Below are 21,111 nucleotides of genomic sequence, written 5' to 3'. Positions count from 1 at the left end.
AGCAAGGCTTCTCAAAGTGTGAACCAGATGGGGCTTGACAATAATGCATATCCTTGGGCCCTTCCACACCTGTTATCTCAGGGTCTCTGATGATAGTGCCTGGGGATCTGCATTTTAAAATCCCCTAAGTGACTCCCACACTAATTTGAGTACTGATGGTTTAGCGGGAGGTGCATGGGTCTGGGGTCAGGGGGACATGAGTTCAAGTCTCAGCTCTGATCCTTATTGTCTGAGGCCTCAGCAAGTCTGACACTAGACCCACAAGATCTAGGTATTCCCTAAAAATAAAATTTTCAAGACTTTCACAGTCATATCAATTTGGCAACACCCTACATGTCCCCTGGGGGCTTTATAGTGAGCACAAGTGGATTAAAGGGGCTGAAAGTCACTCCACAGAGAACCTTGATGGACCTCAAACTTCCCCAAACCTTCTAACCAAGGAAGCTTCTTTCTATCATTAATGCCAGAAACACCTCACAGACTTAATACCTCACAGACAAAGGTCCTGAAATTCCTTTCTGGGAAAAGAGGAGTCCGGGGAGTGAGGGATGGCATCTTAAGGCGGTTCCGGCAGGAAGAAGCCCCATTCCTCACGCTTGGGGTCCTCGGCGGGTGGCAAGGACGGTTCAGTTCCGCAGATCTGTTGCCTGGAGTGGACGCGTCACAAAAGCGAGGTCACCCTCCTGCTTCGGGTAATTTCCCTCGGAGGCAAGACAGATTCATTTTTAACAGCTCTTCATTTCAGCAGAGAATGCCCCCTGCCTCTGATGGGGGCTGGGGACCAGGACGGGAAGGGAGGCTTTGTTCTTCTGACCAGTGCTGACAGTTTAATTAAACCCAGCTCGAGACAAGGTCGGTGGGGTCAGGCATTCTTCAACAGGGCTCCAGCAGAATATCACACCCCCGCCTCTCCAGCCACCGAGGCCCCCGGTAATGAGTTATCCTGGTCCTTACAGCAGGGATATAAATAAGGGGGAATCAATGCCCTGGGCTGCCCTTAATCACCCACCCCCACCCCTTCCAGGCCCAGCAGAGACACAAAAGGTCAATCTTGTCAGGGCACATATTGGTTTCAAGGCTAAAAAGAAACCCAGAGGAACTGGGTTTCCAGAAGCGGCTTCTGGACGAGGAAGGGAACGCAACCAGCAAGAGGAGGGATTGCAAGGCAGCGGGAGAGACTCCTCCCCAGATCTGGGAGGACAGAGCACAGGCGGCTGACACTCACGGCGCTCCCCACCCAAATGTGGGTGAAGCCTCGGTTTTGCTGCTATAAGAGAAGGAGGCAGGTTCAAATTTGTCCCGCTAACCCTAACCATAACCCCTATGTGCATCTGCAAAACAACATCTCCACACCCTCTCATGGGTGGCTATCAAGTGAAGAAGCTGATCTTCAACCCAGGTCACCTGCCACCAGGATATAACCACCCCAGGCAGGAGATACGGGTCCAGCCAGTCAATCATCTCCCCCCCCCACTTCAAACTGTTGATAGGTCAGAGGATACAGACTGCTTTTAAAGAGCACTAGTGATAAACCCTCACCTCCTGCAGAGATAGCGCCCCACCTAGCCGTCTTACACAGCCGTCAAGTGTTCTCAGCACCGACCACAGTGCCTGGCTCATAGGAGGCCCTCTGTAAATGTTGGGTGAGTGGGTGCATGGGTGGATGGGCAGGCAGATGGAAGGTGAGAGGGGAGTTGGATGTGGTGAGGGGAGGAGAAAGGAGGGTGGGTGGGTGAGGCATGGGGGGATAGATGGGTGTATGGTAGGTTTATGGGTATGTTGGCAGATGCCTAAGTGGAGGGTGAATGGGTGGGCTTGGTGGGCAAATGAGTAAAAGACTGGAGGGGCAGGCAGATGGATAGGTGGGTAGGAGGGTGTTAGATGGGAGGACCAGTGGCAAGAGATGGAGGATGGAGGGATGGGCAGATTGACTGATGGGTTGGTAGATGGGTAAATGGGAGCACAGATGAGAGAGAGGCTGGCTGGGTGGTGGGTAGATGATAGGTAGATGGGTGTAGGAGGTGGGCAGAGGGTGGATGGGTGGGAGGGGGTGGATGATATGGAAGGATGAACTTTAGCATCAGAAAGACCAGGGTTCAAATTCGCCTCAACCCCTTGAGCAGGTCACAAATCCTCTGAGCTTGAATTTCTTCATCTGTAAAAGGGAAAATTCACTGATTTCCTGAGCATCTACTATGTGCTACAGAGCTTACACCTGACCACCTGACCTGAGAGGGAGCTACACCTCTCTTGAATCCCCACGAAAGGCTGTGAGGCAGACATTATTATCTTTATCGGATAGAAGGACAAATGGGCTCAACGGGGTTCAAGGAAGTGGCCCAACATCACTTATCTAGTGTTCACTTTAACTCAGACAACAGAGGTTTTCCAGTGCATATAAAAACTGCGAGATCTCCTACCATAAAAATATTACACTCTTTTTATTGAACACCTGGGAAATATAAAAAAGAAAAAGTCACCCAGAGATAACCCCTGTTGGCATTTTGTAGTCATTTTCCTGTGCATGCTTTAGAGTGATTTGTTTAGTGACCATATTGTCAAAACAATTTTGCATCCTGGCTTTGATATCACAAACATTTATCTGTGTTACTTTACGTCTTTCATAAAGGCCATTTTTGATGATGATATAAATATTCCATAAAGTGTATATACCAAAATTTACTTAACCATTCCCCCAAGGTTGGACATTTCAGTTGTTCTATATAGTTTTCAATATTCTATATTTCAACATTCTAAATTATGCTGCAATGAACATGTTTGTGGTCATATTTTATTGATTTTAGGGTCAATCCCCAAACGTGAGATTTCTAGGTCAAGGTTTAAGCCCATTTTCAGACTTCTTATGGTCCCTTGAAGGCCTGGTGTCTAATTCCAACCCTATTACCAAACTGCTCTGTGGTCCAGGCCAAATCGCCTCTCTGGGCCGCAGGTCCCAAACGTGGAAAGAAATGGACTAACCCAACACGTGGAGAAATATTGGTGAGGAATAATGAGCAAGAGGATTTCAACTGCCGAAGCTACACAGAAAAAATCAGTTGAAACGTGGCCCACACCACCTGATGTGCTTTGTGACCACACCTTACCCTGCACATTTGGTCTCTCTCAAACTTGTTTTCATGCTGATTTAACATATGGCCTCTGGTGAAAAAAAAAATAAAAAAATAAAAAAAAATCCATGATTTGCTCCAGGTGGAAAGTATTAGTAACGGATCCCTCAAAGCAGAAGAAAGGTCAACAGATGAGAGGCCAGAAACGCCAAGCCCTGCATCCTCTCTTACCCTCCTCCTGAGGGTGGGCCCCAGAGTGTGACTGCACCAGGAGGTCCCATAGCCGCCAGCACAGCTCCTTGGCCCAGGAGTGAACTCCTGACCAAGGATGGGCCAACCAGAATCCTTCCCCAGAAATCTGGGCTGGGACTGGAGACTCGAGGAGATCTGAGCTCCAAGGTCACAGGAAGTAGGAGGGGAGTGAGCACCGTGGCCAACCAAAGTCATGGTGGAACTGAGATGTTGCTGGTAAACCCAAGACACTGGTTTGCAGGGAGGAGTGGGACAACAAGGTAGACAATCAGAAAGAACTAGAAACATCCCTCACACCCTTGGTCCCAGCTGTGCCTCACTTCCTGTCATGGGAGCCCGTGAGTCTGCTGCTTGTGCCTTTACACTACCCAGCCCACCCCACCCCACCAGCCTGCAGGGGTCCTGTTTCTGGAACCAGGAGTGCCGGAGTGCTCCTCAGCCAGACCACTGGGAGAGTTACAAGAGATGTTCTGGAATGCCAGATGCTCAGGTCAATGGATTGGGGGAGGAGGGAAGGCAAAGAATATTAGCAAATAAGTCTTTAAGCACTTGCTCCTGTACCCTGCCCTATAACTATCACCAAGGTGAAAAATTCAGGGCCCAGACAACCGGGACAAACAACCAGATCAATAAAAAGGTTTATTTAATCATCTCCCCCCAGAATGTGCCCTTTTTGAGATGACCTGAACTGGAGAGGCATCAGGAAGTACTGCCCCGGTCATGAATTCAAGTTCTAGGCTGATATAAGCGGGGCGTGCTGCACAGGAGTCCTCCCCAAAGCCCCATCAGCTTGCACTCCTATGCGTAGAGGTGGGCTTAAGAAATAACAAGAGGAGGGCTTCCCTCGTGGCGCACTGGTTGAGAGTCTGCCTGCCAATGCAGGGGACACGGGTTCGAGCCCTGGTCTGGGAGGATCCCACATGCCGCGGAGCAACTGGGCCCGTGAGCCACAACTACTGAGCCTGCGCGTCTGGAGCCTGTGCTCCGCAACAAGAGAGGCCGCGATAGTGAGAGGCCCGCACACCGCGATGAAGAGTGGCCCCCGCTTGCCGCAACTAGAGAACGCCCTCGCACAGAAACGAAGACCCAACACAGTCATAAATAAATAAATTAAAAAAAAAAAAATGCAAACCTTAAAAAAAAAAAAAAAAAAAAGAAATAACAAGAGGAAACAAAAAGACAACCTACGGACTGGGAGAAAATATTTGCAAGCGATGCTACTGAAACAGATTAACTTCCAAAATATACAAACAGTTCATACAGCTTAATATCAAAAAAACAAAACACCCGATCAAAAAATGGGCAGAAGACCTAAATAGACATTTCTCCAAAGAAGACATACAGATGGCCAACAGGCACATGAAAAGATGCTCAATATCGCTAATATTAGAGAAATGCAAATCAAAACTACAACGAAGTATCACTTCACACCAGTTAGAACAGCCGTCATTAAAAAGTCTACAAATAATAAATGCTGGAGAGGATGTGGAGAAAAAGGAACCTTCCTACACTGTTGGTGGGAATATAAATTGGTGCAGTCACTATGGAGAACAGTACGGAGGTTCCTTAAAAACCTAAAAATAGAGTTACCATATGATCCAGCAATCCCACTCCTCGGCATATATCCAGAGAAAACTCTAATTCCAAAAGATACGTGCACTCCAATGTTCATAGCAGCACTATTTACAATGGCTAAGATATAGAAGCAACCTAAATGTCCATCAACAGATGAATGGATAAAGATGTGGTATACACACACACACACACACACACACACACACACACACACAACGGAATATTACTCAGCCATAAAAAAGAATGAAATAATGCCATTTGCAACAACATGGATGGACCTAGAGATTATCATATTAAGTGAGGTCAGACGAAGAAAGACAAATATCCTATCATATCACTTACACGTGGAATCTAAAAAAAATGATATAAATGAACTTATTTACAAAACAGAAATAGACTCACAGACAAATAGAGAACAAACTTATGGTTACCAAAGGGGAGAGCAAGGGATAGGAGGAGAGATAAACTAGGATTTGGGGATTAATATATGCACACTACTATATATAAAATAGATAAACAACAGGACCTTCTATATTCAATACCCTGTGATAAACCATAATGGAAAAGAACATGAAAAAGAATGCGTGTGTGTGTGTGTGTGTGTGTGTGTGTGTGTGTGTGTATATATATAACTGAATCGCTTTGCTGTACAGTAGAAATTAACACAACATTGTAAATCAACTATATTGATACTTCAATTTTCTTTAATCGTTAAAAAAAAAAAAAAAAGAGGAGAGCTAAAGAAAATAGTCTCCCTTCACCCAGACCCAGCTATGCTCCTGGATAAGGAACGGCTTAGAGTTAGGGACCAGATGCCTGGGAGGAAAAGGCAGTAAGTGTTAGAGAAAGGTTCTGGCTATAGAGCCTAGAAATACTCCTTTGCCCTTGGAGCCAAAGGGCAACCAAGCCTTCCATCGGGGGTGGGGGGGGGTCCTTCCTCTAGAAGTCCCTCTGATGACTGCTGACTGGCCCTGTCCCCAAGGCAGCCAGGTCTGGGCCACCGGGGTGAAAACATCCAACGTTTCTGGAGGCTACTGCCTGCCCTGGATCCTAGCCCCATAGGGTGCCAGGAGCAGGAGTCAGGCAGACTCCTGTCCCCTTCAATCGCTCTTCCACTCCTTGAATAGAGCTCCTTGTGCCAGCCTTTGGCTATAGAATCTGGGTATTTAATATTCATTAAAGCGCAGAAGTCCTTTTCTCCAGGACTCCTCTTAAAATATAAAGCCATGGGCTTCTCTGGTGGCGCAGTGGTTGAGAGTCTGCCTACCAATGCAGGGGACACGGGTTCGAGCCCTGGTCTGGGAGGATCCCACATGCCGCGGAGCAACTGGGCCCATGAGCCACAACTACTGAGCCTGCGCGTCTGGAGCCTGTGCTCCGTAACAAGAGAGGCCGCGATAGTGAGAGGCCCGTGCACCGCGATGAAAAGTGGCCCCTGCTTGCTGCAACTAGAGAAAGCCCTCGCACAGAAACGAAGACCCAACATAGCCAAAAATAAATAAATAAATAAAAGAAACCATGCTCTCATGTGAAAAATTAAAAATATATATATATATATATATATTTAAAGCCATGAAGAGCACTGGGCAGGGAGTCCAAAGGGGCTTCATTACTGACCCTGTGGAGGTCGCTTCACCTCTCCAACCTTGACGTTCATCAGCAGTAAAACCAGAGACACTGTCTGCCCCGCAGGGTCAAAGGAGTCAGACGAGACAGCGTGCACAGGAGGACCAGCTCCACTGCAGGGCCCTTCACTCACCCGCACGTCAGGGACACAAGCAACGTCTGCTGCAGGCTGTCCTGGATACTGTCCGTGCTCAATCTCAGTTCAGCCTCAGGAGAGCCTAACTGTGCACAGGTAAGAAAAACTGCACCTGAGTTACACCATGAAAAACCCAGGACTATCTGACCCTTGACTTCCTACTCCCCTGCGCTACCTCCCATTCCACTAGGGATCCTGGCTCCCCAGACACCGGCCAAGAAGGCAGCCACGCTGGCCACACGGTATCACTGCTCTCAGGAGGGCGCCCAGGGACATGCAGGGCACTGATGCCCCTGATGAAAGGTAGACTCAAGTGCTGGAGGGAGAGAGAGACCCCTGCAGAGCTGTCCTCTCCCCTTCAGCCCCACGAGCTGGTGGAGGTTATGGCAAAAGATGCTGGCCCCTCAAACTGTGAATAGGGCTGGAGGTGACTGCAAGCAAAAGCCGGGAGGTTTGTGGATTTAGATTCACAAGACAGGGTCTTGGATATTTTAAAATAAATGAGGGATAGATGGAAACAACCTATGTGTCCATCAGCAGAAGAATGGATAAAGAAGATGTGAAATATATATATATATATAAAATATATTATATATATTATATATTTGTATATTATATATATTATATAATATATATTGTATATATTATATATATTTATATATCATATATTATATATATAAATATATATTATATATATAAATATATATATAAAATATACAGTGGAATATAATTCAGCCATGAGAAAGAAGGAAATCCTGCCATTTGTGACAACATGGGTGGACCCTGAAGGATTATGTTAAGTGAAATAAGCCAGACAAAGACAAATACTGCATGGTATCACTTATATGAGGAATCTAAAAAAAAGTCAAACTCACAGAAACAGACAGTAGAAAAGTGATTGCCAGAGGCTGTGGGATGGGGAAATAGAGAGGTTGGTAACAGAGTATAATCTAACATATAACATGATGACTATTGTTGATAACACATTCTTAATATAATTGAAATTTGCTAAGAGAGTGGAACTTAAATGTGTCAAAAAAAAGAAGATAAATATGCGAGGTGATGGATATGTTAATGAACGTGGCAGGGGATCCTTTCACAATGCGTATGTATATCAAATCATCACAGTGTACACTTTAAGTATATTTCAATTTTATTTGTCAATTATACCTTAGTAAAGCTGAAATTTAAAAATAAATTTTAAATTTTTTTTAAATAAAATAAATGAAGGAGGATCAAAGCAGTGCCCAGAGCTTAGCAGCAACTAGGCACATGTTCCAAACCCTGGATGGTGAAGGGTATCAATATGCTGAAGGGAGGGGAACCCAAGCAGGCAAATAATGCTGGGAGAATGGGGGCCAAAGCTTGAAAGGCTAAGAGGGCTTAAGAGAAGGAAAAAGAAAAGTACAGAAGTAGATCAAGAGAAAAAATGTTCAGGATGAATTTTTGCAGAGAGGCAGAGCTGTGATAACCGCTGCAAGAGCCAGCTCCGAGAAAAGACAGGGCGGAGAAAACAGCAGCTGCTGGGGCCAAGTCAGGACAAAGCCAGCTGCCAGCATGGGACACTAACAGCATGGACCTTGTGGACCAGCGCTGGCCCACAGGTTAAAGGGATGTTAGGGTGGCTGCACCTGCTAGGAAGGGTCTTGAGCCTTCAGCAATCAGGAAGAAAAGTAAGGCACTCACTGTGTGTGCGGGGCACCAAAGGGCCAACCTACCAGTTGTAGGGGGACTGACAGAGAAGGCCCAGCACGAGCCCAAGGGTGGCAAAGACCAGCAGAAGGAATCATCACTGAGGGATCACCTCCATTTCTAGGGAGAGGCCCCCAGGCCAGGAGGAGGAAACAGGAAGAGACTGGAGAGACCATTTGGACAAACTGTAAATTAGAGCTCCGCCCTAAGGACAAAAACTGGAAGGCAGGATCAATGAGAAATTCTGGAGCTGCCTGCAGACCACTGGGCTGATCAAGAGGTGGCAATCATGACAGAGGTGGAAAGAACTGGCCATGTTTAATCAGAGGGGAGGAGATCAAGCTCCAGACTCCACAAGCACGCCTCTCAGCACTCAGGTAGCCCCATGGTGCTGACTCCCACCCAGCCCCCACCCTTCAGTCCTACCTGCACCACCCACTGCACCTCCGGACTCACCTGCACCTCCACCTAGGAGGTGTCCTATACGCTTCTTTAGGAAGAACCGGCAGCCTCAGCATCTCACACCGCGCTTTGCTGGGCATGCAGAAGGTCCCAACCAATGGTTTTTCACGTTGTTAATGACGACTAAACCTCCCAACGCAAAATTCAAAAACCTGACAGCCCTTCAAAAATTGAACAAGAGTACTGTACATGGTTGTTCTAGGTACTTACAGAAAGCATAGCTAGAAAAATCATAAATTATTAGAAAGCAGATTTAGGGCTCAAAGTTAAGAAAATGTTTCTAATATGCAGATCTGTCCAACAATGGAATTGGTTGCCCAAGGAGGTGGTAAACTCCCCATCACTAGAAGTAGCCAAGCAAAGATTAAAAGACCATACATACGCTAAGGAGCTGTAGAAGAGAGTCCTTAGGTAATCTCTAAGGTCCTGTCCTACCCAAGATCCCACAAAATGAAAGGAGAACAATTATAGACATACCTCGTAAATCACGGAGCAGCAGAATTGGCCACTACCTTTTAAACTTGAAAGAAGTACATTTACAGCAAATACAAGTATGACTCTATGCCATGGTTAATAAGCTCACAGACCTCATTACTCTGAGTTGAAAACAGAAACAGATCCAAGAAGGGCTTATGTGAATGAATATTCCACCCAAGGCGGTTACCAAAGGCAGCGAGAAATGCATGAGTACGGTCCTCCCCATAAAGTCTGCCATCATGGCTGACAAGCTTGCCCACCCCGAGAACACTCCCATACCACACTGTCAGGGGCAGCACACAGAATTGGATAGACTGCCAATTCTGTCAAGTGCTTGCCATGAAGAAAGGCCCCGCAAAGCACCTTCCTACAGTAGGACGGCCTTTGATGCCCTGAACGATGCCTGCCAGGTGAGGAGCATAGGGGTCATGGTCATGGGAAAGTCCAGGACCCACTGACCACACACTGCCCTCTCAACTGGGTGAGGGATAAGACCACAGAGAGAGCTTTCTTCCATGAAGCGTCACTCACAGCCTCGACAGAGCCTGGTTATTCTGGAACAGCAGTTCTGGTAATGCGTACAGCTGGTTCCGGTTGAGTCGTCTAAAAAAGAGAAGAGAGGAGGAGTTGGAACTGGCCAAGCTGTCCGGGAAATCCAAGGGACTTTTCAGAAAGTACTGGATTCAGAGTCAGAGGGCCCAGGGCTCAAATCCTAACATGTCACTGTGTAACCCCAGAGAATCCCCTTCTCTGAGCCTCCGTTTCTTCATCTATAAAGTGGGAATTCCGCCATCCAACCCTTGGGGAGGACAAGAATAGAACATCTCTGAAAGCCCCTCAACCAAGGACCTGACATGTAGTGGGCAGTCAGTAAACAGAGCCTCTTTCCTTCCGTTATGCCCTCCCACACCCATCATCATCATCACTTTACATTTGCAAGGCCCTGTGTAATTAATCAGGCACTGATTCAAATATTATCTCAGTTTGTGAGCTGGCTACCTGACTACCCTTGAAAAGTGACATACACCCTAATGGGATAGGACTGGCCACGGGGTTCTGATTCTTTATTGCTTTCATCCACATTTGGCTCAATGGTGACTCAACTTTTTTATTGTCTGCTTTAGGTCTTTTTTCAGAATGAAAATACATTTATTGATTTTTTTATTTAAGAAAATGCATGCTTAATATTTTTAAAAGCCGCAAATAATAGAAGAAAAAGCATTCGGCCACCTGCATTTTCCTCACACAACAATTTGTGATGTCTTTCCATGCCAAACAACAGAGGATGACACTTTTAATCATTTTATTTTTAGTATGTCCATCATTTTTTTAAATTTTTTTTTTATTGGAGTATAATTGCTTTACAATGTTGTGTTAGTTTCTGCGGTACAATGAAGTGAATCAGCTATATGTATACCTATATCTCCTCCCTCTTGGACCTCACTGCCCCCCCCATCCCACCCCTCTAGGTCATCACAGAGCACTGAGCTGAGCTCCCTGTGCTATACCACAGGTTCCCACTAGCTGTCTATTTTACACCTGGTGGTGTGTTTATGTCAAACCTAATCTCCCAATTCATGCCACCCTCCCAATTCCTCTATTGGTGGACAGACAACTATTCAGTATTATAGACACAGGCAGGAGTGAGAAGTCTGGTTCTGGAATGTGGCCTGAAAAGACAATGCAGAAAGGATTCAGACTTGTCCCAGGAAGGCAGTGAAGTTTAACCAGACTCATCTTGCCACCTTAGGCAACCAATTCTCTGACACTGGAGTGTAGCACTCCGCCCAACTGGGGTGGGGGGGCAGTGACACCTATAAAGTATGGAACCTTGGTAATCACACTGTGTCCATGGACCACCTGCAGGGACATCACCAGGGAGGTGGTAAGAGCTGCACTATCCCAGGCTACCCCAGATCTGTGGACTCAGGATCTGCATCTCAACCAGGTCCCCAAGTGATCTGGGTGCACATCAAAGTTGGAGAAGCACTAGCGTAAAATGCAGCCCCTGCCTTCCAGTCTACCGTATACATTTTTTTTTAATTTTTATTTATTTTATTTTTGGCTGTGTTGGGTCTTCGTTGCTGCGCGCGGGCTTTTCTCTCGTTACAGCGAGCGGGGGCTACTCCTCGTTGCGGTGCGTGGGCTTCTCATTGTGGTGGCTTCTCTTATTGTGGAGCACAGGCTCTAGGCACGCAGGCTTCAGTAGTTGTGACACATGGGCTCAGTAGTTGTGGCTTGCGGGCTCTAGAGCGTAGGCTCAGTAGTTGTGGCTCACGGGCCTAGTTGCTCCGCGGCATGTGGGATCTTCCAGGACCAGGGCTCGAACCCGTGTGCCCTGCATTGGCAGGCGGATTCTTAACCACTGCGCCACCAGGGAAGCCCTACCGTCTACTTTGAATTTCTCACAACCGTCTCCTTTAACAGTTCTAGAGGATGATAAACCAACTGGACAAAAGCTTTCTTTTGCTGGGAGGGAGGAAGAAATATAATTCGATGTCGCCAGTAGTAACTGGTCTGTGGTTACCTCCCAGGAGGTCACTTTTCATCTGATATGTGAGAAAGGTACCATTTTCTAACACGGTACAATCAGGGTTGCAATTTTAGACAAGCTGGAAGAAGTTTACTCTAAAGGGCAGGCTCCTAGGGAAACACATCACTGCCTCGGAAAAAAAGGGACCACCGATGTAATCCTTAAAGCAACAGGAGTAGACATCAGATCGCTCCAAGTTCCTTCACCTCGTCTAATAAATTAATCCTGTATTTACACTGCCTGGAAATCATTGGGTTTTGTTTTGTTTTGTTTTCCCCCAAGACCTTCTCATTTTTCTGGCTTTAATTTCTGAAAAACACTTAAGAGGAGAAGGGATTCAATAGCTAGTTTAAAGTGGAAAATCAAAGGAGGGACCCAGCGTGGTGAGGGATCTACAGGAAGCTAAGAATAACGACAATAGTAGTGAGTCCCAACTAGCCTTACTCTGTGCCAGGCACCAGAATAAATGCGTTATAGGCATCACCTCACCATCAGAGGGAAAGCAGAATGAAAAGGTGGGTTTCTCTCTCTTGAGTACGAAGCATCACGGTCATGCACATACCCTCCCGTCTCCTCCCAGAAACAACCCCAGGGGGACGGTTTGACCACCACCATCTCACCACGTGGCTGGGCTCTCAGTTCTCAGAATATGTTTGTAGACTTCGCTGAGCTGTCTCTTTGATAGCTGAGGGGACTGGGATACCCAGAGGTGAGTGGCTCACCCACGTCACCACCGAGTGGGAGAGGTGGGTTCTGAAGCCTGCCTTTCCCCGGCTCCCACCTAGGCAGCCTCCACGTTACATGGTCACCCTCAGCCGGCCCAGGGTGACCGAGCGCCCCGCCCCCCAACATCAGACAACCGATGCCTGTGACCCACCAGTCCTCACGGCCGGCAGCACCGCACACTTCTGCTTCTGCGCTTGAGTCTGTAACTGCGCACAAGAACCAATCATGTCTGTTCCCAAGCCTGTTTATGCCAGAGGTACTTATAATTATATAATTGAACTGACAATTACCTAAATGAACGAAATATCAATACTAGCGTGAAAAGAGAGAGTCATCTCTACGAAAACTGGTTGAATGCCTTGGTAAGAGTCAATAAAATGAAAGTTGTTAATTAAAGAGTTGTTGAATTAAGTAAAAGACTGGGCGGCAGGGGAGTCATAAAAGAAATTCAGAATTCTCCTGCCAGATTGCTTCCAAGGGCCTTCTAAGAATCTCATTCCACCTTAAAGAAACCAAAACCAAAAATCGTGAGCAGGGTATTTGTGTGTGGTTTAGGCGAGGAAAATAATACAGAGCTCCAATCAGCATTTCACACTAAAAAGTAAGACCTTGGCAAAAAAAAAACAAAAACAAAAACGGGGGCGGGGAGGGTCAATAAATGCACATTATATATTTTAACATAAAATGAAATGTTTAGAGTATGTATGGGTTTTATGACTCTCCACTTTAACCAACTTTTATGATTAACTGATCCACCATTGGTCTCTGACAAGTCAGAGGAGAGGGCCATCCACGGCCAGCACTGGACGTCCCCAGGGACAGAGCAATCACACACCCCAGTAACTGCCCACCACGCAGTTGCTGGTGACCCACCCCGGAAGGAAGGAACTGGAAAAGGACAGAAGGGACAAAGTCTGCAGTGACACGTTATGACTCAGAAAGAAGGACCCTGCCCAGCCTTGGGTGGCAGCAGCAGATGTGACATGGGCCACCAGTCATGTCTAGACTCCCTCCCACCTTTTCTCCTTCCCCAGGGCATGGCAGCCCCGGAGCTGGAGCCGGAATGGGTTAGGACCAAATCAGCCCCTCATAACCAGGTCATGAACGCGTATTTTGTTCTGAGCCTTTTAAAGAAAACTAACACAGGATGAATGATCTGTTCTAGCTTTGGGCTCCTTATGGCTCCATTTTAGGCCTGGATGAGGAAAAGTTCAACTTGGTTTTTCTCCAGGCATCAGGAAGGCAATGAGACAACCATATTCTTTCCATTTATTTAATACCTTATTTTCTTCAAAGTAAAAGAGAAAAGTTAAGGTATTAGGTTACAGCCATTAAGAGCTCGGGCTCTGGAGGCAAAATGATCCGGGTTCTAATCCCCATTTCTGCACTTAATCATTTAATAATCATCTCATAAGGCAAGTGCCTTAACTTCTGTGCACCTCCGCTTCTCATCTGTAAGATACCACTGATCACAGTGTTGTTTTAAGGATTAAATGAGATATTGCAGGACAAAGCACTTGTCTTGGTTCCTGGAATAGAGTAAGGCAATCAATAATAGCTATAATTATCATCATAAACTCACTGGAAAAAAATCCACAAAAAAGGAAAAGCATAAAGAATAAAGTTAACTGTTATCCCACCACTCAAGGTGATGAGAGTTAATAGTCTCAATTATTTTCTTCCTCCTGTATTCTGTACATATACAAGTTGATTTTATTTACACAAATGTAAATGTGTAAATAAAATCCTGCCTTTCATTTATTAAAATCCTGCCTAGTATAAATGTACTTCCTGCCTTTTCCACTTAATGTGATATTGTAGACACATTCCTATGGCCTTAGTTCTTCAAAAATGTGATTTTATATCTTATATCTCCACCAGAATGGTGTTTCCAATTTTTTTGTTGTATTTAAATAATGTGCAATGAAGATACTGATATATAAATTTTTAGCCATGTCTCTGATTATTTCCTTAAAATCAAATGGATTTTTGGGGCTTCCTTGGTGGTGCAGTGGTTGAGAATCTGCCTGCTAATGCAGGGGACACGGGTTCGAGCCCTGGTCTGGGAAGATCCCACATGCCGCGGAGCAACTAGGCCCGTGAGCCACAACTACTGAGCCTGCTCGTCTGGAGCCTGTGCTCCGCAACAAGAGAGGCCGTGATAGTGAGAGGCCCGTGCACCGCGATGAAGAGTGGCCCCCACTTGCCACAACTAGAGAAAGCCCTCACACAGAAACGAAGACCCACCACAGCCAAAAATAAAAAAATATATAAATAAACAAATGTGGGGTTTAAAAAAAAAAAAAAAGAATATTATTTAAAAGAAAAAAAAAAATCAAATGGACTTCCTGGTTCAAAAGGCAGGAACTTTAGAACTCTTGACACCTACAGCCAAACCAAAGCAGAAAAATGAGGCCGGTGACCACCATGAATGTGAGTGGCCATCACCCACCTCACCCATACTACATTCTTTTTTTTTTTTTTTTTTCATTATTGCCAATCTGAAATCTGGCAAAAACTGATCAAGACCTATTTTCAAACTCAAAAGCCCCCTAAGGAACAAATGATGCAAATCAGAAAACACCACCTTCAGTTCTGTGTTGTGGCCTCAAGCACCCAAGACACTGCTCCTAAGGGCTTCCCTGCGGTTGGTCCCCCGGGCACACTAGTGCTTCCTTTAAAGCCACACAAGTCAATAACAGTGGTTATGCCTGGAGTATAAGATTATAGGAATAAATTTCACTTCCTCTGTACTGTGTGGATTTTTTGCCATGATGCGTTCGTTCTCAGGGAAAAACAACAACGATAGCTGGGTTTAGAATACGCAGTGAGGACACCTCCAGCTGTCTTTGCCATCATCTCACGATGACGCTGCGACCCCTTCCACGGCTACAGCTGCCCTTGGCCCCCACTGGCAGGCGGGAGGCAGGCTGGGCGTGCAGTCCCGTCCCTGAGCACCCCCTCCTGCCACCAGGCTCAGCCTCTCGAGTCCACTCGGCGGCAGCCCCCACCGCCCTCCTGAGCCTGCGCCCACAGATACTCACAGCCGCTCCAGCTCCTTCATGTCGTCGAAAGCCCCGCGTTCCACCACGCCAATCTGGTTCTCCATCAGCTGCCTGGGGAAGGAAAGAGACAAGAACAGCTCCGGGACAGTGGACAAGGACTCCTAGAAAGAGCTGGCACAAGGGAGTGAAACAGGAGCAATGCCCGAGCCGCACGCAGATCCGAGCCATGGCCTGAGCTAACAAAACTTCCTCACAGCTTTGCAAATTCCCGACACGGGCTCTTCAACACACCCAGCTGCAGCAGCAAGATGTGCTTCCGGCCCTACCCCATGCTGACCCTCTGAAGCTGCCTGCATGGCAGAAGGCCACGGGGCACCAGAGCACCAGGCCATCGCTCCAAAGGCACGCTCGGGGAAGCCCGCACCCAGGCAGCGGGGGCTGGCTCGGTGCTGCAGGCGCACGTGCCCTTCTCCGGCCCAGAGGGCGCGTGTCCGGGGGCAGAGCAGGGGAGATCGGCCAGTAGCGGGGGGAGAAGAGCATGTACCAACTGGGCCCAGCCCACACGTGCGGCAAACACACTCTGCGGTTGGCAGACAACACCCCCGCTGCCTGCTCCCCGCTCCGCCTGGCCACATCTGCTGCCAACTGAACCACCTGGCTCTGGGGGACTCTGCCCCTCCTTACCACCAACGCACCCTGAAACCCAGAACATCCAGCTGGCAGGGCAGCACTCTTCACTGGCAGATCACTTGCTGCATGGTAATTTTTGAGCTCATCAAGTATGTCTTTCTCCTGTGTTTTCCCCTCCCTACTCTCAAGCAGGTGGCTTATGTGCTCCCGCAAGGGCCTCAAATGAAGTTTGGGGCTGGGCAGGGGGCAGAAGCCGCCACCAGACACTTCTCTTCCTCTGCTTTGTTTCCAAAAACGCTGTGCTGTTGAGGAGCTTATGCTGGATGGCATGCAGGGAGGTGGGGGGAAGGGTAACACCAGGCAGGAGGGAGGGCTTCCCCAGACTCAGGAGAGATTCCTGGAGCCTGGCAAGGGTTCCGAAGTCAGTGGTTCTGGACACGCAGAGACCCCTTCCCCAGCGACTGACAGTTACAATCCCAGAGAGGATCAACCACAGGGTCACCAGCTCCTCCAAAGACCTTCCGAGCTGCAAAGTCAATAGTTCTGAAAGAACTGAGGCCCCAGGACCCCTGCATTACCCTGGGAGCAGGGAATGATGGACCCTATGACTGTCTGCTAATGAATTTCCTGCCAGCCAGGTGGGATGTGGGCTCAAAGTCGAAACTGATGCAGAGAAAATTTTAAAATGCCCTTCTTCCCTGCACACCTGAGTTTGTGGGCTGAGACACCCTCACATCAGAATGCACGCACGTAGGGGTGTCTCTGCACCCCAAGATCAACAGAGCAGGAGCGGGTGAAGGGATCCACCCCTTCCCCTTGCTCCTCACCCCTGCCCAGCCTGACAAGGCAGGTGCCGTGGACGACTCCTTCGCTGGCTGGTGGCCACCCCGACAAAGTCGTGCCTGCCACCTCCAATGTCGGCCACCGTCAGGCACCTGAGGGGCGTCACCTCTGTCCTCAACTGCTCCCAGTCACTTCCTCCTCAACTCAGGGGGTCTGTGGCCTTGCTGGGAAGTCTTTCTGGGGCACAAGTTCAAAAGAGCTGCGGAGACTGTTATAGACTGAATTGGGTCATCCCCCCCCGCCCCAAAATTCATACATTGAAGTTCTTACCCCCAATGTGACTGTGTTTGGAGATAAGGTACGTAATTAAGGCTAAATGAGGTCCTAAGGATGGGGCCCTAATCTGATAGGACTGGTGGCCTTGTGAGAAGAAGAGACACCAGAGATCTCTCTGTGTGCACACACAGAGGAAAGGCCACATGAGGACACAGCGAGAAGGTGGCCAGGAACAGAGGCCTCCCACAAACCAACCCTGATGGCACCTCGATCTTAGACTTCTAGCCTCCAGAACTGTGAGAAAATTAATTTCTCTTGTTTAAGCCACCCAGTCTCTGGTCTTTTGTTAAGGCAGCCTGAGCAGACCTGGTCTTCCTTCACCCCAGGAGCCAGCCAATGGACAAGGCAGCCCCATCTGCCCAGGTCCTGCCAGGCAGTGACTACTGGTGCCCACTCCACGCCCAATTTTCTCAGCCATATGGGAGGCAGCGGCCACTCTGGGTCAGGACTTAGCACACCTCCACCCACCTGCTCACGGCATCCCAAGACTGACCGCGCAGGGGAGGGGCCCAGCTGGCCTACAACCCTACGACCCACAGCCAGGGCTCTGCCGTGAGACCACCGCTGAGGGGAGGAGGCAGGAGAAAGGTTACAAGTAGCAGCAGCATGCCATACTCACAGCACCCGCAGCTGCTTGAGTCCCGCAAAGTCATTCTTATGGATCCGAGTGATTTTGTTGCCGTTGAGTTCCCTGGGGGAGGAAAGGAGAGAAGGAGATGGTGAGCTGCCCAGGGTGGCCCCCAGGCCAGGACTCAGCTCTGAGCTCCCTCTCCACGTGGCTTAAGTCAACCATCTCACCAACGGGGCTGGGTGCTTCCCAGCCAAGCCCCGGGACCCCCAAGTCTGTGTCGTCCTAACAAGCCGGGACCTCTTTGCAGCAGATGTTCAACCAACAGGAACGCACAGGGCACGGACTCACTGCTGGGAGTGCTGTGGAATCCCAAAACGTAGCTTTTGCCCTGAAAGAGCTCAGTCTCGTTGGAGAGACAAGACATTCACACAGGAAAGAATTTAGAAACTAGCCAATTAGAGAGGCTATTCAAGTAGAATCCTTACTGAGCCTCAGTTTCCTCATCTATAAAATAGGGATAATAACTGTCTCCCTCATAGGAGTAACATGAGGCATAAACAAGCACAGAGCATGGCCTGCACTTATAAAGAGGCCCCTTGGGGATACCAATGCCATCATCTGGTGGCACTGGTTCCCACAGCTGTCCAGATTCCATGCAGGAGACAGCAGGGAGGCCCATGCCATTTAAGGGGACTGAGGAAGTGGGACTCAAGCTGAGGTCCAAAAGACAAGGCAGATCCGCAGCAAGAAGGATGGAACGGACATTCCAGGGAAGGAGAAAACCCGGAGTATTTGGAGGGCTGGGAGCCGTAGGAAGCAGGGTTGGGGGAAGGTGGGTCCAAGCCAGAGGGCCTGAGAAAGGAAGCAGAGGAAAGACAGGGAGCCAGTGAGGCCTCCGGGCAGGAGCTGCTATGAGGCCAGTCCTGCAGCGGGGACAGGAAGGCAGGGCCCAGGAAGGGAGGCCGAGCCCCGCGGTGACTCGTCCCCTCACACCACCAGGGCCTCCGGTCCTTGCTCCCTCCCAAGACCACGTGCTCCTCCCTCGGCCCTTCCAGTCATGCCCTGGGCACCTTCGACATGAACCCCACCTCCCGCCCCCTCCCACCCAGCCTCCCGGGAAAGGTCACTCAGCCTCTGCTGGCCACTCCTCTTCACAGGGAGCTGGCTCAGCCTTGGAAAGGCAGGCCACTCCAGGGGTCAGGCACTCCACTCCCCAGAAAGTTCTTCCACTGAGCCACACACAGCAGAATCTCACTCAGGCCCAGCTCCAAACCCAGCTGTCACCTCCACATCTAACCTGGCTTCCTGTGCAGCCCCGCGTTCACAGCCACCCCCCCCTCCTCTTCCTCACCATCATCGCGGTCCCACGTATGCTTAGCAATAACTGTGCTTACGTGTGCACATCCACGCACACAGACACTCACACGCTCTACCTGCAGCCCAGTCTCCTCATTTACCAACTTTGGTCAAAGGTTCCAGGTGTTTCCGCCATCCCAACCCAAGTCCAAGCTACTTTGAAAAACAGCAAGTTCCCTTTCCTAACAGTGTTTCAGAAGTGTGATGTTCTAGAGCTGCTTCCACTAAGAACAAAATGTTATTGGTTTCCACACACTCTGGGAACTGGGCTTTGCCTACATTCTTAAAAGATGCTGGAAGGTAGTTATCGCGCCCATCTTACAGATGAGGAAAAAGTGTCTCAAAGAGGTCTTCCCGAGGTCACCACCTGGTCAAGGACAGAGCAGGGATCCGCAGCCGTCTGATCCTAGGGCCCGGGCTTCTTCCACCAGGACAGGCTCTCTCCCCAGGTTGACAAGCTGATAATTTATTCAACTCATCACTCTCTCTGTCCTTCCCCTGGGCCTGGCTCCTGATCCTGGGGAGCAGCTGGAAAAACTCATTCCCTGTTCCTCAGCTCTTTTCTAACAGGATCTCTCTGAGGGGTTTGAGGCCTCTCCAAGGTAACGGGGCCATTGGTGAGAGCACCAGCCTGAGCCCCTTCCCGCCCTAAATGCCGGGAGGATGCCTTCTACACATGAGATGGGCTCTTTTCAATGTAAAGGCCTTTTTTGTTGAACTAAATATTCTTCCCTGAAACAGCCACCTCTGAGCCTCTCTTTGCTGCTCCTCCTGCCACACGACCTCACTTCAAACAAGGAGAATGTCATCTCAAAGCCCTGAAAACTGGTTCCCTCCACGAGCAGGCGGTTCCCTCTGGGCTATCCTGCTCAAACTTTCATCCCTGAACCCAAAACCACAAGGAATTTGGGGTGTTTTTATGGGGTTTTTAAAAAAGATTTATTATTTATCTATTTATTTATTTTATTCATTTTTGGCTGTGTCAGGTCTTAGTTGCGGCAGGCCGGATCTTCGTTGAGGCATGCGGGATCTTTCGTTGCAGTGCAAAGTCTTCTCTCGAGTTGTGGCGTGCGGGTTTTCTCTTCTCTAGTTGTGGCCCGCAGGTTGCAGAGCTCATGGGCTCTGTAGTTTGCGGCACGTGGCTCTCTCGTTGAGGCACGCAAGCTCAGTAGGGGTGGCACGCCAGCTCAGTTGCCCCGCGGCATGTGGGATCCTAGTTCCCCAACCGGGGATCGAACCCGCGTCCCCTGCACTGGAAGGCAGATTCTTTACCACTGGACAACCAGGGAAGTCCCGGTTTTATGTTTTTGATTATAATATACGTCAGCATTGATTACAAAAGCAAAATTATTAAACTTAAATGGACGTCGACAGAGCCATGCTTAGTTAAATTTCAGTACATCTGTGAAACTGAATGCCATGCAGCCATTTAAAACAGTACAGATCCCTTTGTATTGACAAGGGAAGATGTCCCTGATACAGCCCCTGGGAAAAGGGTTTCAAGACAGCTTGTATGCCCCGAGCCCACTTATGTAAAAACTCACAGGCGTATCAGTAGAGGTATATGCATAGAACGAGTTCGCTGGGGGCTGTTCGCTGCATGTGAATGCCTGTAACCACTGAGTGGTAGGACTTGAGGAGACTTCAGGTTCCTTTTCATACTTTTCTGCATTGTTTGAAATTTTTTAAGAGACATCTGTATTTTTAAAGTCAACAAAATAGGCAAGTTATTGTGCTGAAAAATACGAGTAATATATGTACATTATTGAATTTTTTCAATTACCTTAAGAATAAAGAAAAATCTCACATTAGCTCATCACCCAGAAAGAAGCCCCTGTTAATATTCTGGAATATTTTCTCTCAAGCCTGTTACCTTTGGATAT

General features: G+C 48.3%; 1 protein-coding gene across 2 annotated transcripts in view; it reads right to left on the bottom strand.

Annotated features, from left to right (window-relative positions):
• The window catches only part of SLIT1 (slit guidance ligand 1), a 185,701-nt gene that overhangs the window by 147,174 nt on the left and 17,416 nt on the right, over positions 1-21,111 (bottom strand). For both annotated transcript variants that reach the window (XM_082423631.1, XM_082423632.1), the window contains exons 2-4: positions 17,921-17,992; positions 15,592-15,663; positions 9,820-9,891 (exon numbers count right to left, since the gene is read on the bottom strand). In XM_082423631.1, the coding sequence (XP_082279757.1) occupies positions 9,820-9,891; positions 15,592-15,663; positions 17,921-17,992 (216 nt within the window). The remainder of the gene's footprint in view (positions 1-9,819; positions 9,892-15,591; positions 15,664-17,920; positions 17,993-21,111) is intronic.

Source organism: Balaenoptera physalus (assembly GCF_965194825.1).
Source record: "Balaenoptera physalus genome assembly, chromosome: 14".
In the NCBI taxonomy this organism is placed as follows: Eukaryota; Metazoa; Chordata; class Mammalia; order Artiodactyla; family Balaenopteridae; genus Balaenoptera; species Balaenoptera physalus.
The sequence above is the reverse complement of the archived record's forward strand: the minus strand, read 5'-3'. Positions and strand labels throughout refer to the sequence as shown.